Source organism: Vitis riparia, chromosome 18 (assembly GCF_004353265.1).
Source record: "Vitis riparia cultivar Riparia Gloire de Montpellier isolate 1030 chromosome 18, EGFV_Vit.rip_1.0, whole genome shotgun sequence".
Taxonomy (NCBI): domain Eukaryota; kingdom Viridiplantae; phylum Streptophyta; class Magnoliopsida; order Vitales; family Vitaceae; genus Vitis; species Vitis riparia.
Genome location: NC_048448.1, coordinates 3,542,719 through 3,570,059, shown reverse-complemented (window position 1 = coordinate 3,570,059; position 27,341 = coordinate 3,542,719). Strand labels below are relative to the sequence as shown.

The 27,341-nt window shown below is 37.3% G+C and overlaps 2 protein-coding genes across 3 annotated transcripts; both read right to left on the bottom strand.

The window, feature by feature from the left end:
- Nucleotides 1-61: 61 nt before the first annotated feature.
- LOC117906762 (phosphatidylinositol 4-phosphate 5-kinase 1) lies at nucleotides 62-5,081 on the bottom strand. The gene is made up of 8 exons (XM_034819942.1): nucleotides 3,597-5,081; nucleotides 3,233-3,397; nucleotides 2,881-3,046; nucleotides 2,605-2,715; nucleotides 2,303-2,496; nucleotides 2,070-2,200; nucleotides 1,883-1,976; nucleotides 62-1,010 (listed from the first exon to the last, which is right to left on the bottom strand). The coding sequence occupies exons 1-8, from the start codon at nucleotides 4,736-4,738 to the stop codon at nucleotides 701-703; spliced, it is 2,313 nt and encodes a 770-aa protein (XP_034675833.1). The 5' UTR covers nucleotides 4,739-5,081; the 3' UTR covers nucleotides 62-700.
- A 6,526-nt stretch (nucleotides 5,082-11,607) lies between these two features.
- On the bottom strand, nucleotides 11,608-27,255 carry LOC117906508 (oxysterol-binding protein-related protein 1C). 2 transcript variants are annotated; one of them, XM_034819544.1, is made up of 10 exons: nucleotides 26,137-27,255; nucleotides 25,514-25,870; nucleotides 20,799-20,898; nucleotides 18,658-19,106; nucleotides 18,264-18,419; nucleotides 15,707-15,874; nucleotides 15,493-15,633; nucleotides 13,227-13,457; nucleotides 12,898-13,011; nucleotides 11,608-12,228 (listed from the first exon to the last, which is right to left on the bottom strand). In XM_034819544.1, exons 1-10 carry the CDS (start codon nucleotides 26,644-26,646, stop codon nucleotides 12,061-12,063), a joined length of 2,394 nt encoding a protein of 797 aa, XP_034675435.1. In that variant the 5' UTR covers nucleotides 26,647-27,255; the 3' UTR covers nucleotides 11,608-12,060. The 2 variants fall into 2 exon arrangements, with proteins under 2 accessions (XP_034675435.1, XP_034675436.1); XM_034819545.1 differs by lacking the exons at nucleotides 25,514-25,870; nucleotides 26,137-27,255 and adding an exon at nucleotides 22,044-22,408.
- Between the last annotated feature and the right edge of the window lie 86 nt (nucleotides 27,256-27,341).

Here is a 27,341-nt window from a genome sequence, read left to right as displayed (position 1 = left end):
CCAGTCAGTAGAGAGAGACCCCCATTCATATAACACTTACAACGTGAAAGCGAGAGAGAGAGAGAGAGAAGGGGGGGGAGAGATCCCAATGGGGTCCTCTCTCCCTTAACAATAAAACATTTTCCATTCCTTGAAATCCCCACAACATTAACAAAATATCATGAAATTCCATAAAATTTGTCCATATCCCTTTCTATAAGCTGTACACTTATTATTCCAGTGCCTTCCTCCCCATTCCCTTTTTTTTTTTTTTTTTTGAATCTTCTCTCGGGGGAACATTTTCTCCGTTCCCTATACCTATCTTTCAATCTTCACATTCTTGGTTACCACAAAAATTTCAGAGAAAAAAAAACAACAAAAAAGAAAAAGGAAAACAGAATCCAATTTTCCCTTCCCCCTTGAATGTACAAGTACTTCTCCCACTCCACAACACCATGGCTGATCCTCAAAATTCAGCCATCTCTTCTGCAATTGCTCTAAATCCAATCATTAAATTAATCCATGCTTTAGTCAACCTTGTTTTCAGATGCCTCGATCGATAGGTCATGCTGAGCCCACAAACCGTTTGTTTCTGCTTGCTGGGAGCTGCACAAGTCCCCCAACAGTTTGCCCCCGAGGAGTGGGACCCCAGATTCAATTGGCAAATATCTCTCAATTCCAAGCTCTGAATTTCAATTTTTGACGCCTCCTTGTTTCACATTTACCTATCTTCTATAAAGATCCTCCTTGTGAAATCTCGGAACCTTTTTGAGTAGAGTTTTGGATCAACAGCTGAGATTGAGGAAGGGTCAGCTTGCAAGGATTTGTAGGCATGCTCTAGCTTCTTGCTTATATCATAGTCTTGTAAAATATCAATGATCCCAAAATAAAGCACTACTTCATAGACTTCTCCACTGCGAGAAGGGGTCAAGCTGCTACCTCCGCCTGGGGTGTATTGATCAAAATCACTCCTTCTGGCCATTCGTTCTGCTCGTGCAGGCATGTTAGCTCCTAGCCTGATCAATGGTTTCCTGATAGAGAAGAAAATGTTAAAACCTCATCCAAATAGACAATAACCAAAGGTTCCAGCCTATCAAAACAATAAATTATAATAATAAGAACAACAAATGAGCAAAGATTGTTTTAAACACCAGCCCTTCACAGCAGGTGGACAGGCTAACAACCTAATCATCAAACTGCTGCCCCTGCATTATCATTATCATACCTCCTTTCAGTTCATATCCCTATATAATTTGTTTCCTAAACCATCATTTAACCTAAGGTGAAAAATCACTTGAAAAAAAGTACATCAGAGCAAACACAGTTACTTGTAGCGATCTCTTCTCTACTGTGCAAGATAAAAAATGAACTTGCAGTCAGCTTTCAAGTAAAAAAATTTCACCATGATTAGTAAAAAGTGGTACTTGACAGTCCAGGCCATCCATGGAATTCATCCTCAAACCCAGTAAGTGATGAATACAGGGGCAATAATTACCCAGGGAAGCCATGTTCTTATCTAGGACGTTAGTAAGACCATACCAAGCATATGCCCCACAAACAACAGTTGTCCAAAGAATGCCCCCACGATATTGTGAAGACTACACAAGCCACTATCAATCATTCCACCGATAAAGATCACATTCAATGGAAAAAACCAATCACATCCTTCTTGACTTCTTAGTTCGAAAATTAAAGCTCCACTACTAGATGTTCTTACAGTTGTATGTGCAAGAGACATTCATAGGTGCTAGTAATGAATGAAACTAGAGACTATTAACATTTTAGGAAAGCTGGGAGAAGAATTTCTCCACACTGACGTGATTGGCCTAGTTATCCAAAACCAACCCAACATTTGGGGTTTAGCTCAAACTAGAAAGAACAAGAAAACATTCAGAGAACATACCGGCCAGCAAGAATCCGATCCATGTCCTGTAGCTCTGCCTGCAGGAAGCGACAGCCCCGCATGAACTTTTCATTTTGATACGAGTCTCTTTTACCTGAAAAGGACAAATTCAATCCATCATTTTCTGTGCCACATGGTTCATATAACATGAGACAGTTGCAATGGAAGGAGAATATGATCAAATTACCAGAGCGCAAGAAAAATGGCGATAACCCCATTTTGTCACATGTGTTGTCATCACGGAAATGAAGACCAACTAAAAGACTGTAATCCATTATTCTTTCAGCTTCCAAGAATTCACAATCTCGATCAATTTGTCTGAGCACATATTCAAGCATACCATAAGTAATGGCAGGCGCTAGTGTAGGGAACAAGTTAAAAATATACAAAAAAAAAAAAAAGACTGCATTTTAAACTCACGTCATAAGTTCCTGGAACCAATTCCGTTGGAGACGAAACACGAAATTGAGGTCAAGATCCTTAAGGGTGGTAGTTTCATCAATCTCACCTTCAGACTTGTCTGTTGTGCGGCCATGGGACGAACCTTTGAGATCAAATCGTCTATGGATTCGGTACTCCGAGCAAAACAAATTGCCCATCACAATGAAACGAGTCTGGTTGTCAATCATATAGCATATAATTAGATGCTAATATCATTCCTCTATTTAAAAATACATCACTTGAATGGAAACAATTTAAATTCCAATCATCCAAACAGATACCTTTTGCCCGCCCACCGGTTTAACACAATGCACTCCAAAGAATTTTGTCACAAGGGAATTTTCATAGCGACAGACATGTTGGTAGTAACTTGGAAGCATCCTAATAAGCACCTGAACACAAAACAACTGAACTTCAAAATGGAACGCTTTGTGCAATTAAGAAAATCGAGCATGAAGGTATGAAACAAACAATCATCCATTGCAACACCATGCAATGTTTGGTTATTTATATTTTCAAATATGACATTACAAAAGTCAGCAAGGTGAGCAACTAACCTTGACTTCTGATTTCTTTACAGTCTTTATCATAAATCTATCGTCCTGGGTGAGGTAAAAGAAGCTTCCACTCTTCCCCGGGGAAGAAAGCTCCCTAAGAGCATCATTTCCACATATAGCTAGCATATAATCAGCAGTATCCACTTGGAACAGCTCCCTCAAATGCCTAATGCCAAACAACCCAATTATCACCACAGAATAAGAAAATCATAAAAGAGGATCTACCAAAAAGTAAACAATGCAAGCAACATCAAGAAAAACATGCCCATCCGATCGTTTCAGGAGAAAAAAAAATTGCCCATGGAAATGCACAACCTAGCATTCATAAAGTTCTAAGAAAAAATTTCAATACCTGAACACCATCGGACAATAATCTTTCCACCTGAACTCTACCGACTGATGGGGTGGAGTAAGCTTAGAACCTTCAGTTGGAAACCTAGTCCAAAACTTCTCTCTGGGATCAAAATCAGTTGGCTTAAGATCACGCAAGATCGAAATATGCTTTCCAACAGAATACCTACATATATCCAAACACCAAATCACAAAACCATCACACCGAGTTGATCCTAAAGAAAGATTAGATTAAAGATGAAAATTCCTCCATCTTATCATTCTTTTAGGGCAAGCAAACAGAGGGTATTCAAAACCAATCACACAGAAGCAATGCTCTAAATATTATTCAAATAAACCAAACCACTACCCATTTGACAATTTACCTGATACCCAGTTGCAGATTAAGCATCAAATCGTAATTCTTATGGCCTTTGGATATTGTCTGCCCCGGTTTCTTAATCTCTCCGCTAAAACAACAAGGACTCCGCCTAAACTGCCTAATCCCATCACAATCCAAGCCCGTTCCGTCCCGGTAAAACATGGATGCCTCCACATTATCGATTATATCACAAGTAATATCCCCAGCCTCCCCATCAGATTCCCATATACAAATCCTTGGAAAACTCTTCTCCGCCAAGCTCCCCCTAGCCCCGTCCACCGACGACCTTTTTCGAGTGGCCACCATCAAATTTTGGTCCATTAAGCTTATTTTTTGACTCACATTTTGCTCTTTCCCTATTCCAGGATAGAAGGTGCCATTGAGGCGCTGCTGTTTCATGTCCTTGCTCCAACTACCTACATAGCAGCTCCCATCAGGCCACGTAAACACCCCGTTTCCTTTTGGAACCCCGTTTTCCCATTGCCCGTCGTAGCGGTTTCCGTTGGCCCAAATCAGGACCCCTCTTCCTGAGATCACTCCGTTCTTCCATTCCCCGATGTACTCATTCCCGTTCCTCCACACGTAGCGGCCATGCCCTTCTTGGAAGTTCCTTCTCCACGACCCTTCGTAGAAATCCCCGTTGGCGTAGCTTTTCTGCCCGTACCCGTGCTTGCGATCCGCACTCCAGGATCCACGGTACGTATCGCCGTCGGATCCGATAAAGGTGCCGATCCCTTCCATACGACCAGACTTGAATTCGCCTTCGAAGGTGGCTCCCGATGGCCACGAGAACTTGCCTTTTCCAGAGGCCTTTCCCCTCTTCCACTCGCCCTCGTACATGCACCCGTCGGTCCACAAGTACTTCCCCGATCCGTGAGGGACGTTTCCAGCGAAGCTCCCAGTGTAGAGATCGCCGTTCTGGAGAACTTTCTCCACCACTTCAGTGGCGCTTGTGGTGGCCTCTCCTGTAGTGGTGGTCGGCGTCACTCTCCTCGTTCCGGCCTGGGATCGGCTCCTGCCGACAACGATGGCCGGCGGCGGAACCAACACCACTTCCGTCTCTCTATCTACCTTCTCCTCCTCCGATTTCTTCTTCTTGGTGCTGCAAACAGCGTCGTTTTCGTCACAGAATAGTGTTTCTCGCATTTTCCTGTGGCCTCTCAACCTCCCTCTCCTTCCCTTCACTCTAGATATGAACTCGCCGGATTCTGCAGCCCCTGCAGCATTTCCGGCGTTTTCTCTCTCCAGATTCCTCTCTGAGACTCTCGTTCTCTATCTCTATCTGCGCCTATTTTCCCAATCTTTCTCACTCCTCCTCTCTTTAGTGCTTGTCTTGGGAAAATAGGTGGGAATCCTACAAAACAAACAGTAACACAGAAGAGGATAGAGAGAGAAAGTAAATGTAGAGAGAGAGAGAAAAATTAAAAAGAAAAAAATAAAACTGAAAAAGTTAAATAAAGAGAGAAGAGTGTGTGTTTTATGAGCCGGCTTTGCCTAGGGAACGTTGCTACAATACAAGTAATATACCAACGCTTGAGCTTTTTTTATTCCCTTTTGACGAATATACCCTCCTCTTTCACTAAAAATTCCTCCCCTCTGTCCCAACTGTACCCTCCCTCTCAGGTTTCATCGTGACGTGACGGAATGGCCTAGGCACTCAGGGGTATGGCTACGTCATTTTGACACCGCATTTTGCCATTATCAGATTCCTTATCTACAAAACTGCCATTTGCTTCTATGCGTAGCCGCAGGTGGTCCCCGTCCGGTGACCTGTCCAATGTTTTGAACATTATATAACGTTGTAACTCCAAGGCCCATGCTGGGCTTCCTTTATCAATCTCTTGGCAAAAAAGAGCACTAGATCTAATATGTCACAGTTTTTAATAAAAATTTATAATAAAAAAAAAAAAGGAAAAAAATCTTCAACTAACTTCCTTTCTTTTTCTTTTATTAATTTGTTTCCTGATTTTCTATATGATCCATAATAAAATTATTTTCTTGTTACAAGCAAATATTAAAAAAAAAAAGGTAAATCAAAAAATACAAGTCAAAGCACGTATAGTTTTTAAACACGTTGCTTATTATTTGCAGAGTACAGTAGGTATGGAAAGTGTGTTTATTGAATTGGATTAGAATTAGAATAATGCAAAGTTAATGGATTATATTTTTGGTACGTCTTCCTTGTGGTGAAGCCTAGTATGATTGCTTCAAACATCTGTTTGATTGAGACCTCAAAGGCATCTTTAACATTGTGCTGCAACTAAATTATTTTTGGTAGGTAAATTTCTCATTTAATAAGACCCCAATCCATGCTTATTGCTGAAAGAAGTCCCAATTTGGTAAAACGGGCTGTGCCCCGGGAATCCGAATATTGTCATTGCCTCTCAAATCCACCAAAATAATATTACTATAAGTTGATGATAACAACAAAGCCAAGGATTTGGCAAAAATTTTGCACTAGTCACCTACCCAATGTCAAATTTATCTTTATTCCTGCTTTGGAAATGGTGGTGCATGATGAATCGGAAAGCTGTGGTGTGGCCCACTTCCAAGTGGGCCCCACCCCCCTCCCCCGCCCTACTGGCCTTCCAAAATTTGTGCTAAAATTTCTAGGTATAAGAATGAGGCGAGCTCAAATCTTAGTAAACATCATTTTCATTTCTAATTTATAATGACAGGTGTTTACCGTTTCATATACTTCCAATTCTCTTTGGGTCATAAAGAAATGGAGGTCGGGATCAAGTCAGGAATCTGGAGACCACGTTCTGAAACCCATTGAAATGGTTTTGCTTCGTGTTATTCTTTTGATTACCTGCAACAAATCCCATTGAATATCTCCAAAACGTTTCTCGAGGGCCAAGCTGTTCACATGGGATTTCGGTTTCATGGACTCGTCTTTGAATTTTTGGATCATAAATTCTGAACGAACCAACCATGACCCATCGTATTAATACGGTCAGCTCGTTAATGCTCACCCGACACAGTGCGAGACCGGATGAATACTCTCAACTACCTCTTAATCAACGCCCACCACCCCCATCATTTTGCTTTCTCAACAAACTTTAAATCTTATGTCAAAAATATAAAAATAAAATTGATGAGTTAGATTTTCTTTCTTTTGGCTTAACGAAATGATATAATTGATTGGTTGGATGTAATGATGGGTAAGGTTGGGAGTTCGTGGGTTTCAATACGAGCATAGAATATGGGCTGTGTTTATCATAATCTTCATTCCGATTTTATTGACCTTGGACTTAAGGTGATGGCATTGATATTATCACGATAGCTAGGAAACCATATTTAGAATACTTAGAATACAAGAAGCAGATATGACGGGGCATTAGAATATTTGGTTCAAAACTAGGGGAATTAGTTATTTGCTTAGTAGTTGATTAAGATAATTAAATTAAATCAGGACCAATTATATTGTTCCACGGGTTTGTTAATAATGGGAGGAGAATATTTGGTGGAATTTTTAAAAAAGGGTTTGAAAAACCTCTTGTTATTCCTTTGATTTGTTTAGTGTGTGATTGGTTTGGAATATGGGCAATGGGGAAAAAGGGACGAGCCAAACAGTCGCTTTAAACAGTTGGACCGGGGCAGCCTGACCTGGCACGCGAGTGGGGACCACCTAGAATCAAGTTTTAGCTGTCTGTGGGGCCCATTGGAGACGTCGCTTTTCAACGGTCAGACGTGCGGTGCGGTGCGACGCGACGCCACCTCTCTCCTCCTCGCCGGTTTAACGGACATTGTAACCATTGGCGTCCACGTGGCATCCGTACAACCCATTTGGGCACTGCCTTCCGCCGGGGACAGAAGTCAGAGGTGGGCGTTTCATCATCAGTTTGGGTGGGAACGAGATGGATGAGTGGAAGGAAATGGTAGGGGAACAGGGAGAATGAGGATTATGGAATACTAATACTATGGTATATGTATGTAGCCACTTGTGTTTTGGTTGGAAATGGAAAGGATGATATTGAGAGAAATGGAAGAACAGATAGAGGAGTGGGAATTGGGAGGCGAGAATGATTTGAGTTTGAAAATGGTGGATAGTGATGGTGGGGATGGTGGTTAATGGTGATGGGGAATGGAGCATAGAACACACGTAGAGGAGAATAGTGGTGGTGAGAGGAGAGCAAGTGTGGGGATGGAGGTTGGTGGTGAAATGGTTGAGTGGAGAGTGGTGGGGCTGTTGCAATCTCCTACACGGATCTGCAGTGGTGGTGTGGGGGAGGGTGGTCACCGCTTAGTCGCTTACTCCTTACTGCCATTCCCCACAGCGTCCTCCTCCGTTTCATCCCTTTCACCAGGGCTTCTTTCTCTTTTCTATTTTTTATTTTTAGAAAAAAAAAAAAAAAAAAAGGAAGGAAAAAACCATTTCTGCCGCAGCGAAATTAGTCATATAGAGGGAGATACAAGTACGATTTGGAGAGACCCTCATTGGTCAAAAGACTCAAAACTGATTAAAACCCCAGAAACCTTCCGCTGCTCTGGTTAAATTAATTCTAAGGAAAAGGGGGGAGAGAGAGACAAGGAATTAGAAACCATGAGGAGACTCCAAAGCATGAAGGGTGGCGATGGATATCAATGGGGTAAATTACCACCTGAAAAGGGGGTGGGATGGGGTGCAAATTAGAGAAGCCAAAAAGTAGAAAAAAACAAAAAGAAAAGAGAAGGGCGCTGGAGAGGGATGTGAAGACTGAAAGCGAGTGAGGCGGAAGTCCTCGGTGCGTTTCATGCGCTCTCATCAAGCCCCACCACGCATGTGCTCTCTCTCTGCTTCTTTGTTTTTATTTTTTATTTTCTTTTTAAGTAAGAACACGGAATACTTGTGAAAATGACAAATCATACCGTCACCCATTCGATTCTTCTACTTTCTGTGAGACCACCGAGGTTGTGTAGGTCTGGTGCCTCTTCCGCCTATGCATCTTCTAAGCAAATTATGATTCAAAATTAGTATATTTTTCCAAAAGAATTTGCTCTAACGCCATGTAAATTTCATACCCTTCAAAATTTGTGGAACAGTTAATAGTACATGTAACTTTGAAAACCAGATGAACTTTATTGTTACTACTTTACATGAATGAATGTTATTAACGCCTTGGATGTTTTGGAAGCGAGGAAATAAATAATGGGAAGATGACTTTGGATTCAAAGTACTAAAGAGGGAGAAGACATCTAAATCAGGGGCTTTAAAGAGAGTTACAGTTAGGCAAGGTTAAGAAGGTAAGGCTACGGCGATTGCAGAAACAGGTGGGAGTTCAGCTTTAGTTTCAGAAACCTTTGAGTTGTACATCAAGTCACAGGGTGATACATGGGGATTATAAAAAGCTAAATAAAGAGAGAGAGAAAAAACGGAGTCATCAGACATGGGCTGGGTCTTGGTAAGTAAGTAGTTTATTGCCCAAACTATACTTGGGCCCAAGGTTAAGGGTTCAAAGTTCATACGCTATTACGGGCCTCTTTATCAATCACATTCGGATTACACCTGCTTCAAAAGACAACCGTGGGCATTCAAACCTTTAGTCGAAGTGGAAGCACTTTTGAATTCAAGGGTATATCCAAGAGAACAGAGGAGATGACTTTTCACCGTGCGAATCATGCACAACTTTCGTTTTTTTCTTTTGGGTTTTTGTTTTCTCAAAACATTCTCAAAGCGCCACAGGATTTTACTATTGGTATGCAGGGTCAAAAGAGTGACCTAGTGGTCAGGCCAAGAGAGGGAAGAGAAAAGAAAATAAACAGCTCAAACAGGAACAAAAGGGGGAGATGATCCCGCTGAGATGACGGATCAAGAATTGCCTCGTTTACAGCTCAAACTTGTTCGAATATACTGATGCCAGCATCACCCCAATTTCTCTTGTTATTTTTAATAAATAAATAATCTGGCGTATCTCCATGGTCATTTACTAATTTGTCGTGCGGTGCCTAGTTGTTGCATTGTTGGTTTGTTGGTTAGGGGAGGTGGGTCCTTTTCCAAGAAGGCGTGATTGAACGGTCAAGATTGATTGGACGGTTAAAGATCTTACACAGTTTTAATCGGCGTGAGAGATTGAGGGGATTCGAGGGCATGTCACACATCCGTCCATCACAATGGTAAGCAACAGGGATGATAACTTTTATATATATCTTCGGCTGTCAGAATAGAATCACCAATGCGTCAGCTTATAACCAAGAGATATTGGGTAAGCTTTGGCAACCACAAAAGGGAACCTATCCATGATTTGCGCAGGACTATCTAGTAGCGAAATGGCTCTAAAACAGGTGGGTCTTTGACTCTTTTGGGCCTGTATCATTATTAGTATTAATATATTTATAGGATAATAGGAAAAGGCAAGGGAAAGATAACGTTGCATATCAACCATCAATTCCAGCCTCCAGGTCCAGGTGAGGTGAGGTGAGGGATGGTGTGATGATAGTGCATCCAATTCGTTTGGTCACTCAGCACCCTAATCCGTCACATCATAACTACCGAACTCAACCTCCATCCCGACTGCCTCGCATTTTGTAGTTTTTTTTGTTATCTCCACTCCCATACTCCTATCCTGTGATCTAACTGAACCAGCCCCATTCTTCCAATTCCATTTTTTTCCTTCCCTAGTTCATTTTGGATCAGATGATGAATTATGTGTGTTACTTTTTGGTCCTTGCAGTCCTTATACTAAAATTGAAATTTATATAGTAAATATACCATCTATTTCGGATATATGTCTCTCTCTCTCTCTCTCTAATAGGGATTTTTTTACAAGATTATGGTAATTTCAAATAATAATTTTGGATCTTTCTTTTAAAAAAATTATATAAAAAAAATCATTTGGTTAAAATCATCTCTTAAAGAAGCAAAAATGTAAGAAATCCTCACTTCAACGGAGGATTTTCACAAATATAAAAAACCAAAACAAAAAGTGAGAATGTCAAAAAAGTGAGAAATTTTCTACTTATTTTTCACATAAAATTGATAATATTTTTTTTTAATTCCAAAATGAAAGAAACAAAAAAAATAATAGATAAATATTATTTATCTTATAAATAAAAAACAATATCAAATTAAATTAATTTTATTAAATATAATTAATTGAATTAATTTAAATAAAAAATTTAAAGTTAAGAAAAAAATATTTTTTAATTCAATATCTAATTTAATATAAAAATTTTAAATATGGAATGTTAAACATAATTTATACTTTATAAATATTATTATTGATAAATATCTTAATATTATAATTATTTTTATATATTAAATTTAGTAAATAAAATTAATTAAATTTATAATATATATATATATATATATATATATATATATATAAGTATATTATTTAAACAGAATAAAAAATGGATATTTGAAAGGTTTTTTTTTTTTTCTTTTAAGAAAATCACCACTTTAAGAGATTATTTATTTTCCTTTTTTTTTGGAGAAAATTTCTCACTTTTTTGTAGAAACTCGGCTGTTCAATAAACTATTTCTCATTTTTTGGTTTTGTATTTTTGTTTTTCTGGTGAAAATCATCTCTCGTGAAGAGACTATTATGATTTCTCAGTTTTTAAATTTAAAAAAAAAAAATTGTACCTTCAAGGGACGAATTTCCACTTTTTATAATTTCTTGTTTTTTTTTTCACAAAATCATCATTTCTCACTTTTTTTAAAAGATAATTTCTTTTGTATAATAAAAAAACATTTTTTTTCTCTCATACCTAGTACAATAGTTGGAAATTATTTTTTAGGATAATTTAGGGATTATTTTTTTTAGAAGGTCTTACTCTTGCCAAAAATCCATCCAACAGCCGAACAGTTACCATGGGCAAGAAGAATGGCATCTCAAACAACCAACGGACCAATTGAAATTGAATGTGTCTCGTGACTAATTAATATCTTTGGTCGCTACTCCGATATTTAGCAAGTCCCGTGACAACTGACAAACATTATAAGTGAAAACATTTAAACACTATTAAATATTGTTCATCTGTAAATTTTAAAAGGATAAAGTACTCTTGTTAACCTCATAACATCCAGAACGAATCACAACGGCATCTAAAGGTATTTTAAAAATTGAATTGAACACTATTAGTCACATTTGAAGAGTAATTGGAGATATGATCAATCATCCAGAGTTTGGTGCTAATCAACCACATCCCCCATAAATCTAGCAATTTGTTGGCCATCAAAGCATACCAAAGTTTTCCGTAGATTTGCCTCTAGGCCATGACAAAGGTGGGCAGGCTCAAACTGGGACCCTTCTTAAAGACTAGGATGAATCATCTCATCTCAGCATTAGATAAGATAGAAATTGAAGGGGAAAAAGGAATTTCTTTTATTGCCTACTAACACTGCGTCTAATTTACTTACATGCATGTATTGGGGATCCTCAACTGCTAGCACCAGCAATCACCAGCCGCCTATCCAACATTTAGGATAATAGAAAAAAATTTGCAACAGAAAGAATTGAGAACCGGAACAGATGACCCGAACCTTAATCCGATATTTGGTCAGTGGAGATTTGGCCAAAGATATCAGGACATGAATCCCAGTTCTCCTTTTCTCTTGCCTCCCAATACCCACCAACATAGCGATAGGTATCGCTGCCTTTATCCTTTACAAACCACCTTGGCTTCCAACCCCTTTCTTGCATCTTCCGGGACTGCATTTCCATTAAAAGAGTTTCTTTTACACCACTAACAAAATCAACTTTTAAGGCAGATTACAAACAGAAAATCAACAAAATGTTATGCCATTATTAATTTCGTAAGCAATGATTTATCAAAGGTATGTTGTGCATTGAATTGTTTTTGTCACCTGTGGAGCCAACATGTGCCCAGGGAGGGGGGAAGTTGACCCCACCCCATGAAAGAATAAGACTAAAACGGGTTAAAAAGCAAAAGAAGAAACCAAACTCTATTTTAAAACAAAAACATCTTTTGGCAATAGTAGCCTAATTTTGCTGTGCATTGGAGATGCTGGGGAAAGAACTATGTGGGCGGGCAAGGCTAGGGGAAAGGGAGTAAGCTTTGTTTTCATTCTTATTTCTGATGCCACTCTAACTTGAAGCATTTACTAGTACAAACCATCCACTGACTTATTGTCCCAATAGAATCCTTATACGTGTAAGATTTATGTTATTCAATCCTATCTCTAGGTTAAGTGGGACTAAAAATGAGAATACATATGATCTTGAAACATTAAGGAAGCCCCAAGCTCAAATACAGCTCAGCTCTATATGGCTAAACTCCAAAAAATAGCTTCACTCACTTGGGGGTACATGACAACATTTGCATTTAACAACATGGAGGCAAGATAACCTATGATTTACCTGGCGCTGTCGCTGCTCAAGCCGCAACTTCTCTGAATTTGCCTTTTCATATTCCCCGTTTTCAAGGCACCTTTGATCAGGTCTGAGCCTTGAATCTGTAGGAGGCAACTTTTCCTGCAAAATGACAAACCTAAAATCACGACACTAAAGACTTTCAACATCTTGAAGGTACCTTAAAATTGTTAAAAGATTTAGGATTACTTGTTAAGCAAGCACAAATGTGATTGTGTAAGTACTCCATTTTAAAGAATAGATTTGTATTCCAAATTTTAATGAAGTGTACTGTAAAAGACCATGTTCTCAATTTGCAAACACATATTCACAATCACCTTCAATCCAGGAGTGAGCTCATTCAGTGTGATAGCAAAGCGTGTTAAGTTATATCTAGTGGGGAACTTGGGAGGCCTGCACTGCTTCCATAGCAAATGAGATTCTGATAAAGTATCATTTCCTTTCCCCTTGCCAGAACAGTCTCCAATCACATAATGCATGCTCTCATCCCACTTTCCAAATAGTGTTGCCACTGTTTTCCCATGCCTATCCTGAACTATACCTTGCACCTGCAAAATAATAAAGCTATTATTAATAGAAAATGCTGGTGTGTATTTGAATCACGTAGTCTTTGTGCATCTAGCATTTAAGTAGAAGGGGAGATCTTTACACTTCTGACCTACGAAAGGGGAAAAAATCCCTATCACTTATGGGCATATTCCTGGTGTATTGAAAATGAAAGCAAAAAAATGAACTAGAGTGTCAGCAGGTTCACCCATAAGCATGACAGTTCATCACACACGCTCTAAAAAGCAAACTCCTTACCCATCTCATAAAAATAAATAAATAAAATGAAATAAATTGATTAGCTTTTACTAAAGAGTATTTAGTTGAGGAACAAATTTCCAAAATCAATTCAAACAGGTTCAATAAACTCAATCTCTACCCCTGATACTTCCAGCAATACTAAAACCTTCACCATTTAAAAGTTCAAAGAGGAGAAATTGAGGCTTCCCTATTTGCAATGATTGTAAACAATAAGTCTCTATTAGAATCACACACAAACTATTATACAAGCATGTAAATACTATGGTCAAAAGTCTCATAAAAATGAATGGTCCCATCATCTATCACATGGCACTTAAAAGTAAACCCACCATCTAGGATCAGTTTTAACATTTCATGATATGCCATTATTTTATTTTAATAGTCGGATATTGACTGTTCCCATCGTGATGAATTACCAATGCTATACAAGAAATTGTAAACAATGCATGATACAATAATAAAATTCTGACTAGCCAAGCAGGTTGCACAATAAACATATGAACTTGCCCTATTACTGTAGCAGTATACCCACCACTAAGAGAAACACACAATTCTTAAGATATAGAAGTAGTAAAAAAGAGTTAATAGAAAATTATACATTGATATTCAAATGGAGTTGTTTCAAATTGTGACTGTTACCATGACTCTTGAGGAGCCAAATGGCTAAATAACCAGTGTTGAGAAAAACTAGACACTTCACATAGTAAACTAATACCTACAGAAACTAAATCCTGTTGTCCAAAAACTCCAGAGAGCATGTAGACATTATCTTTGTCCAGAATCTTCACATAGTTTTTTTTTTAACCCAAAATTACAAGGAACTATCTTCCTTTTTCTTTCACTCACAGAAATGCCTCATCTTGAAGTGATAAATGTGCAAGGGTGATAACTCAACCCAACCATCCATTTGTTAATTATTGCCATTCTTAAATTGCAAACCAATAAAAACAACAGTGTAATATTCAGTTACACAACCATTTAACAACAATGCTAAGTGCAATTTTCATTTGGTGCATGACACAAACTAAATTTCAAACCTCGACATAGAAGATTTAAATGTACTCATCTATGCAGCAAAATTCAAATCTCTATTATTATTTTTTACTTAATATTTGCATATGTTTTCCTCAGAAGATAAGAATAGTGCCATGTCACGTTCCAAATATCCATGTGTTTTCTTTTGTTAATTGCAGAATTTTAAATCAGATAGCAATGCAGATGTAGTGAATGTTTGTATAGATATAACATATGCAGTCTACAACATATGTACAATATCGACACTCAAAATGAGATTCACAAAGGCAAATATGCAGCTTTTAGACATGCAGAAAATATCCAAAGTAGAATATCATTCACATGATGCTGAAATATCTAATAACTCTCCTAAATCATGATTGATAAAGATATCAACATGCTATCAAAAAAATTTTAAACCATGATCTGGCAAGCCATAATTTAGACTCACACACTTCAGTAAGAAAAGAAGGAATTGAAGGATCATCCTAACAGTATCATAAAGAGGCTCAGGAAATAACATGTAGCAAGTATATATATATTTATATTTATTTGGTGTCTTAGCATGAAAAATCTGTGTGCATTTGTGTGCTTTGTGCCTAATTTTATTTGTATAGTAACAGAATAGTAAAGAGACTCAGGTAACAGCGTGTAGCAAGTAATTTTTTTGTGTTTTAGCAGTAAATCTGTGAATGTGTGCATGAGAGAAAGCAAGGGAGAGCGGGTGTATGCATGCACATGAGACAGAGAGAGAGAGCGCACCTGGTGAGGATTCCGGTCTATGATTGACTGCTCCTTGAATTTCAGCTTACATGAATACTCACGATTTCCCTGTATGCGCATCGTACCATAGTGATCACAGTACAACTTTCCCAATATAAGATTGTATATTGATGTTGTTACCTGATAGAAGAAAGTCCAATTTTAAATTGGAATCTAAAAGAGAATAAACACTTTCCAATCATTTGCTCCATACCTTACTCCATTGAAAAGTTTCTCCATCATCAAATTCCAAAGTCAAAGCGCCAATGGGATCAAGCTGAATAGACCGACCCCAAAATTTGCTCTTTAAATTGCTATCTGCCCAAAATTTCCATCCCGTACCCTCACAGTGACATGCAACAATCATAGGGTGATGACTAACCTGACTCAACAAAAACAATTGACAACCTTGGTTATTTGATAATTACTACTGAAGAAGTTAATCTGGAATGCCAAAGAATTTAATAAAATGCTGATGTTATAGATGCACTTGTTTGAAATGACCAACAAGGCAATATCTTAATGGAAATGAAACTAGAGAAGCCACTCAAAATTTAATCACGAAGAATGTAACATGAAGATTTTCATGCTTTCAGCACATAACCATGCTTCACAACTTATTTATATATACTTCTTTTTCAAATATTTTTTTTTTTTTATACACAAAGGCAAATTGAATTAAGAAGACCCCAAAACAAGGGGGGGCTACATATACAGGCAGTATACAAAAAGAGTCAAACCTAGGCTACAAAAAGAAAGAAAGAAAGAAATAAAGCTAGCCACCATGCCAATCACCCAAAAAATTCAAGAAAGAGGGAAAATCTAAATCCAAAAACTGATGAGACCACTCTAGAAGTGAATGGAAAAGGAGGTTCCCCAAGCTTTGGCCTAACAACTCTTCCTCTTGAAACGTTCTTTGGTTTCGCTCTCCCCAAATACACCAAAAAAGACAAATAGGCGTCAATCTTCAAACTGCTTTCCTCTTCTTCCCTAGTCCCTTAAACTTTCCATTTCAGAAAAAGATTTCTCACTGAAGTCGGGAACACCCACACCAGTCCAAAAGATGATAGCAATAAAGTCCATAGCTCCCTTGTCTTACCACAATGATTTCCAAATATTATTGCCTCCCATGGACTCGAAAAACTTTTGCAACAATTAGTTCCAATTTTTAACTATAAATTTGTTTTCAATAAATTCATATCCACCTAATTTCCACTCTATTTTTTGAATTGAGCAATATAAATTCGAATAAAGATACTCAATTTTCTTCTTAAAAAAATGAGAGAAAAAACATATGTTTTTAATATTATGCATTCAACCAAAATTTAAATAACAATAATTTTTTTAAAAGGGAGAAATTTATGAAATTTGATACAAAAAAATGAACTGCATAAATATAGAATTTGAAAATTGGAAAAGATGCAATCTTGCTCACAACTTGTGATTTAAATCTAGTACCCTTATGTGGGATGAAAACTTAATGGGATGTCGTCAGGACAACAACATTATCTCAGTTCTGGCATCTTTGTCAAATTGAATGTGATTCTACCACTGTTATTTCATAATTCATAAGTGGGTAATGAGTTATGGCTACATCATCAAAGAAAGATGAACTTCTAAGAGCTCATCTTTTTTACTTCTCATTCCAATTATTTTGTGGTCATAAAAAATAAGGTTGTTTGAGGTTTAGACATCCCATCAATGGTCTATTTTGAAGAAAGTAACACCTAAAAACATGAAGGTCTTGTTTGACTAAATTTTTGTTTTCTATTTTTAAATGCAAGAAATAGAAGTAAATCCTATTTAAAATGTCGAAACTCTTAGAGACTTATCTTTAAAAGATAATGCTTTTAAAAAACTGTTTACAAAAATTTTACTACCTCAAATTTTAAAAGTAATTTTTTAAAACATAAGGTAAATCCATACTTTTTTAGAGCTTCTAAATTTTATATGGGAAGTACTAATATTTTCCATTTTCAAAAATAAAAAAATAGGAAATGTATCCAAACTCCAAAGGACAACGAAGTTTTCCTCTTATTAGCCTTTTCAAATCTCATTTAATCTAAAATTTTTTACCATACTTTTTTTAGAGTTTCTAAATTTTATATAGGAAGTACTAATATTTTCCATTTTCAAAAATAAAAAAATCGGAAATGTATCCAAACTCCAAAGGACAACGAAGTTTTCCTCTTATTAGCCTTTTCAAATCTCATTTAATCTAAAAAAATTTACCATACTTTTTTTGAAGTTTCTAAATTTTATATAGGAAGTACTAATATTTTCTATTTTCAAAAATAAAAAAATAGGGAATGTATCCAAAGGACACCAAAGTTTTCCTCTTATTAGCCTTTTCAAATCTCATTTAATCTAAAAAATTTACATGCATATTTAGTTTTTCCCTTTCTCAATTTCTTATAGAGTAATATCAGACTAAGAAATACAATATAAGTATAATTAATTTGGTGAAAATCCGAGGGCTTTGTTTTAGAAGTTGTTACCATGCAGTTATGTTGCTCAAACTTTGCAATGTAGTCTGCATGATTATTATTATTTTTTTAGAAAAATACATAAATCATATTTACGAAAAAAGCATTTAAATCCCAACTATTTAAAGTCAAGCACATGAATGTTGGCAGAAAGAACCAGCTATCAATTAAGTTAAACTAACTGGTAAAATTAAATTACCATGTTAACCTACTAGGGACAAACAGAAAGGCACAATGTCAAGAGAAGTATTCAACAGATGACAAAGAAAGAAATGTTTAACATACCTTCTCTGAGAAAAAACGGAGGCCTTTATCTGGATAATCAGCCTCATAGGTCTCCCCTAGTAATGGATTAAATGGTTTGCATGTTCTTCCTTCGGTAGAAGCGTATCCAGAAACAGCAAATGCAGCTACATTCAAAATCCTCATTAGACTATTTCCCTGAGGTTCAATTCAGAAGAATTAGGGGTTAAGCAAGTCAAACTGAAAAAGGACTAACTCAACCAAATAAACTTATGATTAGACTGGCTCTAAAACTGCAATATAAATTAAAATGCTTTGTAGTATGTCATCATCCACATACAGTATGATATAAATAAAACACACAAGTTCTACAAAGGCATGCTTACCAACCAATGACACCACAGAAAAAGACTACCAAGTTCTTATCCAAACTCACCATTTTTCCCCATTCATGAGCCCGATCAAGAAGATATGAATATTCCAGATCTTCAAAACATTTTTGCAGAGAAGAGAGAGGCTCATTAAAGTAAACAGGAAGACAAACTTTTGTTAGGTCCTTCCCAATATTATCCTTAATCATTGACCAGAGACTAACCCCCTTCTCTTTTTCAACTGGATCAGGCAATTTATTGCGCCGCTTAACATGAGGATAGTTTTTGCCAACAGATATGATGGAAGGATCAGTACCGTCCTCAGATTCAACAGCATAAAAATCATCATCATCAGAAGAGAAGGATGATATCCGAAAATCAGACCCAGTACTTTTAAAAGAACTTGATGAAAGAAAATCCCGAGTATCAAAGAAAGTATTATCATCATCATCTGTTTCTTCCTCTGCAGCATCAACTCTTTCATTGTCATCTTCAGATTCACTACCACTTCCTTCTGGAAAAAGAACAAAAACATTTCTGAATAGAGAACTAATTGATGACGAAAAAGAACTCACAAAAGAACAGCATCAACTCTTTATGGCCTGCCAAGTGTTTCAAACAATAAAGTAAACACCAATTTATATATTTCTGAATTCCCTCTGTGTTTAGATATTATCTACACTACATTCTTCGTAGTCTTGTTCTATTTATGTAGCACACACATTGTCAAAGAGTACCCTTAGGTCCCATGCCATAAAGAATCATATACAGTTCTGATTACATCTTAGATTCTTTTTTCTTCTTATCAATAAGCACAACATGTATAGCAAATAAGCGCTAAAGAAGCGACTCACAGAGTTACAGTATAGATCAACTCACCCGCTTACAAAAGGAGCCAAAACTCAAGGAAAGCACAAAAAACCCTCTCCCTTAACGCATACACACTCATTCTATAAATTCTATTAAGGTCGAAGGACCATCTTTTATCCACAATTTGGTTTCCGACCAAAGTAAGTACACAAAAGAAATTTTCAGCTTTTGAATGGACAACACACCGTCCTCAAAAGCAATTGAATTCCTAGCCTTTCAAATAACCCAAAACAAGCATAAAGGTCCCAGTTGCCACGCCACCTTCCTCTTCTTGCCCACAAAAGAGCATCTCCAACCTAACAGGGTTTCCTTTACCGAAAGCGGAAAGACCCAAGAAACTCCAAAAAAAGAGAGGAGCAACGTTCACACCTCCCTTGTTCTTTCACAATGAAGGAGGAGGTGGTCAATCGACTCCCCACTCTTTTGGCACAGAAAGCACCTATTTGCCAAAGCCCAACCCCTCTTTTGCAAGCGGTCCAAGGTTAAAACTCTTCCCCACGAAGCCTCCCATGCAAAGAAACTTATCTTGGGCTATGCACGAGAAATCCAAATAATCTTCGCAGGGAATGAAGCAAGAGACACCGGCTGCAAGGCCCTATATAAGGATTTTACCGAAAAACCCCCATCCTTTGATTCCACCCATCGCACCCTATCCTCCTCATCCATCCTAACCATCTTCCCATCCAAGCAACAAAGTAATCTTCCCACTTCTTCCATCTCCCAATCATTAAAGGCCTATTGAAACTAGGAGTCCAACTTCTTAGGATGTATACCTCTTATGATGTATTCAATTGAGCAAATCCAAAGTGCTAAGTCAAACTATAAAAATAAAACCAAAATTGATTAAGGTAATTTGACTGGGATACTAAAAAAGAATGGCCATTCCAAAAAATGAGACAGGAAAGTATGCAATTTATGACTCCGAGCACTAAAAGACAGAAATAGGATTGCATAATAAAGTGGGGATGGAAAGTTATTGTAGCCAAATAAATTTTATTAAAAACATCATGCAAATACATGTATGCAATAGATAAAATTAAAAGCTAGAAATAGAATAAATAAATAAAGCATTATAAGCATGATTATCCTCTCAAAGAGCCCAAAAATCTCTAGATCACTTTCTATCAAGATAGAAAAAGTAATGCCAACAAATGAACAAACTTCAAATTTCAATTTAAATAATATGAAAAGGGTTTGTACTCAACATATAAACTAAAGACTAAACCAAAGTTTAACTCTGTCAGATCTTGTTACAGTTTGTACCGTTATAAATCATATTGGCCCATCAAACTAACAGCTGCTAGTTAATTTAAAACAATAATTTCTCATAACATACCACTATATTTGTCTTGCCTCAATCTAGATGAATCACCTTGCTCTTTCAGCTGTCTTTGACTCTCATCAACTAGTGTATTCTCCAGATCAACTTTTTCTGTCTACACATACAACATAAAGCAGCAGTTTATTAGCAAAACAAAGGACAGATAATCAGATATAAGAATATATTAAACAGAGATTCAACTTTTCAATGTAATGACATGACCATTTATATTTGGAAAATACCTTCAGATGGACAGGATGTATACTAATAAAGGTTACACGTCAGGAACTCAAGGATGTAAATAAAAATTCCTTAATACTCAAAACCTCAAACAGAATGAAGCCATAAAATAACTCAAATAACTTTTTTCAATCTCAATAGTAAGTATTAACAGCAAATTATGGAAACTTCATTTGTCCACAGTGGAGGAAATGATTATATTATCAATCCTGCCCAGGTACATCATGCCAAAAATAGATTTAACCCAAAACTTGAATCTTTGCATAAAAGAATATCCAAGTAACTTTTCTTTGACCTCAAATGCAAGAATAAATGGATAGTTATGGAAAGTTCCTTCATCCACAATGGAGAAAGTTATCCACAATGGAGAAAGTTATCCACAATCTTGCTTAGGTATGTCATGGGAAAGCACACATGAATGCAGAAGTAAACCAAACCCTGACAACCTACACCATACCAACCCAACAATCCAACTAATAGAACTGATAAGTGGAAACGTAGCATACAGACAATGCATGGAAACTAGCATAGTAGATCAGGCATAGTGTTTAACAATGTAAAAGCTTTAACTAGCTACTCTTAGTTCCCATGATTTGAAAGCAGGTAAAGTTAGGTCCTATAATGCCTCATATCAGTATTTTTAATCCAACATTGGGCTGTTTCATTAGCAGAGAACTGAGCATGGCCCAAATTAAGTTAGTTGTTGTCCCTCCACCAGGTTTGTTGGGAAAATATTTCTTGGTATTTTAGTCATGCTTTTGAAGACAAGTGCTAGTGATACATGCACAGTTTAGTTGAGATGTTTGTTGCTCGTAATAAAATGCATTATGGCATGCACAACACATTTTTTGTTGAAAAAAGACAATGTTTTTGTTAAAAATGAGTTCCTACAGCCTCTCAGGTATCCATAACTAGCCAACCTAGGAATTTTCTCACCGTTGGGTGTATCATGCCTTGTGAGAAATGACCTCTGAAACTTAATAGTAGAAAAAATTATAACAAAAATAAAACAAAACTCACACTAGGATCAAGCGTCTGACTCTTGATGAAGGCAGCAAAATTGCCACCAATAATTCCATCATTGCCATTGCTGATACCATCATCGCCAGGATGCTGCCACATCACCAACGCCATAGTCTCTATCATTGTTGCCACTGACACTACCACCATTGCCATGGTCACGACACCCACCTCTAGCATTGCAACCAACCCAATCACAACATCATTGCCGTCAGAATGACTAATGCTCACACTGCTACCAGCATTAGAGACACTGTCCACAGACCACTACTATCACCATCAATACCACTAGTTACTTCACCATCCCCTAGACTAACATAAGTGCTGTGGTTGCCACCACTGCACCAACCACCCACCATGAATGCTATAACTGGAAGCCTCCACGATCAATTGCTACATGCTGCTCCTATCATCACCAACCCATCATGATCACCATCACCACCACATCCAACAAGGATTTTAAGAAATTGAGACACCACTAAATTATTGCATTTGACTTAAATATCTGAAACTATGTTCACTAGATAGTCTATGATTCAATTAAAGAATAGTCTGTGTCAAAGGTATAACAAATGACATTTACTATCCATTCTCTAACAAATTAATTCATTGACGTGAAAATTCCCAAAAGTCAGTTAAGGTGTCAGAATCTTAACCAAACACCAACTGCTATTTGTGATTTCAGTAGTAAGAAATTGACTAAATTCTATGATCCCATAACTATACTAAGAAAAGCTCATTTCCTCCACTAGATGCCTTCATGGTTAGGATGTTAATCTATGGTTTGAACTTCGGAAGGAACGTTTGATCGAAGTAGCTCATAACCTAACACTATCAGCTTTTCCATCTAGACTTATCCCAACATAACAAAATGGAGAGAGAGAGAGAGAGATGGGCATAAGGCACCGTCATAAACCCGCATAGAAATGTATGTAAACAAAAAAAGGGCCAAAAAAAAGGAAACATGCTGCAGAGGAAAAAAAGTGTGTATTACATTAACAACAAGCCCTTTCCGTCCCTCCCCAAAAATGGAAACATGCATACACACACAGAGAGAGAAAGAAAGAGAGAAACAAAAACAAAAAAATAAAGTACAGAGTGCAATAAGAAAAACAACATAAAAATGGATTATAAAAATAAAATAAAAAAATGCTTGGCTGATAACCATCCATTATCCATTATTTTTGCCCCAATTTAGAGCAGAATACGCAAAAGACATGCAACAATAAGGCCTATGGTGAATAACCAATTTTCCTAAAAACTTGAGCTTGTAGAATTTGGTTCCACAGTGTATATCATGCACTCTAACACCCTCTCTCACATGTAGTCTTCCCTTTGGGCTTACACGTGGGCAAATAAAGTAGCCTTTTTTTAAGCTTAATAAATTGAGGAAATCAACATAACAAGTCTATGATACCATGTTGAACATTTTCCTAAAAGCTTAAGCTTGTAAGATTTGGGCGGCTCACTATATATATCATACACTCTAACAAACCTATAACATCAAGTTTCATTTACTGAAAAGATACATGTGGGGTTTCAATTTCTGACAAATTGCACAAAGTGAATGAACATTCGAGAACTATTTCCATTTTTATAAGGTTATGATGAATGATGAAAACGGTCACTAAGATTGACAAAATTTTCAATCCTTTATTTTGTCCCACAGATACAAATAAAAGATGCTTGGACCATCTAAATTCTCGATGATGTAGGACAAAGGAAATTTGTGTGGTAAAAGTGGTACATGGTCAACCTACATGATACAGAATCATTTAATCGTGCTTAATCTCACTCCAGCCAGATGAAGCCCATCCCATAGTAAATCCTATGCTAGTAGGAATAGAAATGTTTAAAAGTTTCCTTAGCGACCAATATTATGCTACTCATTAGTTCTTGGTTGATAAACACTGATGAAGGGTATAAGTGAAGACTAACTCTAGGCAGTCATGGTCCTAAACATCTTAAGGGTACCAACAGGAATTTAGAATGATAAATGAACAGCAATGTGGATACAAAGTAAAAAAGAGTATCTGGAACACATCAGTTAGTAGTGTGCCTTCATCAATTTTAATGTTGGGATCCAGATCCATTTTTGAAATAGAGATGGTATAAACTCAGAGTCTGTGATATCCTCTGTGACCAAGTCAAATTCTGGCCCATGTAATGCTCAGGATGACAACTTCAAGCCATTAATAAAATCTCTGTTTTTGAAGTCATGTAAAGTAGAACATGTTCTGGTTGTTTTTCGCATTTAACAATGGTATTACATTTGAATATTAACAAATATGTAAACATTACATAATATACATTTGGTTTATAACTGTTAAGGGGGAGGGAGGAATGGGAATTTACAACTGTTTCATTAACAACAATTCACAACTGACTAATGAAAAACCCTAAATCACCAAAGGGGTGATGCTAGAGTATACGCATCAAACAGCATGATTAAATTAAAATTTTGGGTACCATTGAAGACTACAAGAAAACACAAAAAGCTAAACTCAGTACAAAGATGTGAACATACACACATGCAGACCTTGCCTTTTAGGTAAATGTTTTTTCTTTTTGGTACATTGAATCAAACCTGGAATGTGCCAAATCTTCACCCACCCCAATCGGGGCCTTCAGGGCATATATGACACCCTTTATGAATTTCATGAGAGAAAGTATGAAAGGACTCTTCAGAAATGGAATTCTTTTTCCTAAATTTCATCAGTACACCAGAAAGATATGGGATTTGCATTGACCTTCCTGAAAAACTACACTGATGAGGCTTATAGAAAGTTCCTAGATTATCATCCCCAGTAAAAACTGGAATTGAAATAATCGAATTTATTCTCCGGAACTATGAAATGCAGGCAAAAAAGAAGTTTAGCAGGTTTCAAGTGGATTCCCAGCACGTAAAGCCTGGTTAGGATGCTTCAAACATGCAGACCTTACTGCAACTAATTGAACATCTTATTTTGACATATGATCTACTGCTTCACATGGTCATGATTCCCTAAATAAAAACAAAAGAATAAAGAAGCAAAAGAACTTACATCAATCCAAAAGGACTTCATACAGACTCAGAAATCCATGTATCAAATAATACTTACTACTATTCATTCAATTTTTCATAATAATCATTATTGGCTTACACTAAAAATACTCATAATAACTATATTGTACTTTAAAAGAGGATATACAAATGCTTGACAAGCCACTCCCATCAATGGTTGTACAAGAAGAATGGCAGAGAAGTAATGACATTACAACTTTATTCATTTAAATAAATAAATTTAGATTGTTAAAAACTAAAAATAAATATAAATATAAATAAATAAATAAAGGAGCAGCAGAGCAAGCACATACCCCAGCTTAATGTACTAGGGTGGTTTGGGGAGAAACGGATTTTGCAGTGCAGAAGAAATTGAAGAATTCTGTAATCCATTGGCAATATTTTTTCTAACAATCGTAAGATGTACCTCTAAATGTCGAAGTGTGTCAATGAGGAGCAACTGCTTTTGCTTGAGCAGCACGATCTGGTTCTGCAAAGCCGCAAACTCGCTCCTCATGATCTGCTCACTGTCCTGGATCGCTGCCTCGCTTACTCCCTCTTCCAAGAGCCTCTGCCTCAACTTTTCTGTTGATACAGTAACATTATCTAGAGGAGCCATTAGCTCACTGTTGGACATCCTTGGGAACATGTCCTTCACAGCTTGCAATGCATCCATCCACGCTGCTCTATCTTCGCGTGTTTCAGCTCTCAGATGCATCCGCTTTGTGCCCGTAAAAATTGAAAACCTCTTGTCATCGGATTTACTTTCACGGACAGAAGAAACCTGCATAAAAAACAATCCAAATGAAAATGCAAACAGAAAGTAAATCAGAAATCAAATTTTCTGTTTCATTGATTTAATCCATTCTTGCGCGGGATCAAAGTAGAAAATGCGCCAAGAAAAAATTGGATGAGATCATGATTCAAGCACGAAAAATAATCATGTGAAGCGACATGCAAACATAAAAGGACTATATCGATGATGAAGACCATGTAATGAATCAAAAAAGGGAAATGCAAAAGAAATTAGAACAAAAACTTGAAATAGACCTTCAGATGGACTTCACCGACAGGATTGCGCCGGAGTTGAGAATTGCCGTTCCTGTGCCGGTTGATTCGCCGGACCGATTCTTCGCCTATGACTTTCGATCCTTTCTCTGTTTCTTGATTGACAATGATTTTATCGGGACCGTGGATTTTATAATAAGATAGAACTCCATCTTGAAGAACAAACCACCGAGGACGCCATCCCTTGCCATAATTCACCCACTTGTAAAGAATCCCCGATATTCCATTTCCAACGATATCGTTGATCTTCACCTCCCGCTGATCGCCACAAATCGACGGCGGTCGCGACATTGACTCCGTCAGACGACCATGATCGGTGATGTTATTGCCGTGATTGTGGTTTAGATTGTTGCTGCGATTTCCAGAATCAGATCTAACGCCTCCACCACCGACGGCCGGAGGTAGAGGTGACATATGAAATTCCGGCAATGAATGCGAGGGTTTCCCCGAATTTGGGTCGGACACGGTGGTGATGCAGCAAAAGGGATGCATATGATATCAACTCTTAAGCTGCGATCACATCATTTGAATACAACAGTCGGTGGTGACCGTAGCCAGTGGCTGTTCGCCGTGAGAACTGGCAGAGATTTCTATTTTGAATTTTCAAAAATAACAAAAATAAAAAATAAAAATAAAAACGAATAGGATTCAAATAGATTATATTTTATTCATATTTATCCGATTGGACAAATAGAAAGAGAAGGAAATTTGGAAAGGGCGAGGAAGTTTCCGAGAAGGCCGGCGAAACACGGGTTTGGCTTGGCAAACCGGCCAAGAAAACCAAAAGAAATGAAGAGGAATCCGGTGATGAAGTGGCAGTGCAGTATGGTCAAGCGACGCAACCACTCCTCTATTGCATGTTTAAATATGAGGCGGTTGGGGGTTCCTCGCTTTTCTCTACTTCCTCGGTTTGGTTGTGTGTGGGAGAGACGCAGGAGATTTGACACAATGGACCCTGCCCGCTCACTCGGAATCCGACACCTGGATGTCCCTGATCTTGACACGTGGTGAACCGTAGTGCTGATTTAGTGTCATTCCTCCCCGATCTGGTCATGCTCATGGCCTTCACGTTCCCAGTTTCAACAAAAGGCTTCTGTCAGTGGAGGCGGCCTCCCCTTTCATCTCTCTCAGACCGGAAACAAAATATTACTTTATTAAAGTTTAACATCCCTTACCTTTGATATATG

Excerpts from the sequence above, each read along its gene's own strand:
- LOC117906508 (XM_034819544.1), bottom strand. The coding sequence starts at position 26,646 with ATGCATCCCTTTTGCTGCATCACCACCGTGTCCGACCCAAATTCGGGG. Across the intron at positions 15,875-18,263 it reads TCCGTTTTTTCTCAGAGAAG|GTTAGTCATCACCCTATGAT; the intron begins GTATGTTAAACA and ends TTGTTGAGTCAG. Across the intron at positions 13,458-15,492 it reads TAGACCGGAATCCTCACCAG|GTGCAAGGTATAGTTCAGGA; the intron begins GTGCGCTCTCTC and ends ATTATTTTGCAG.
- LOC117906762 (XM_034819942.1), bottom strand. The coding sequence starts at position 4,738 with ATGCGAGAAACACTATTCTGTGACGAAAACGACGCTGTTTGCAGCACC. Across the intron at positions 2,716-2,880 it reads TAAAGAAATCAGAAGTCAAG|GTGCTTATTAGGATGCTTCC; the intron begins GTTAGTTGCTCA and ends TTTTGTGTTCAG. Across the intron at positions 1,977-2,069 it reads GCCATTTTTCTTGCGCTCTG|GTAAAAGAGACTCGTATCAA; the intron begins GTAATTTGATCA and ends TGTCCTTTTCAG.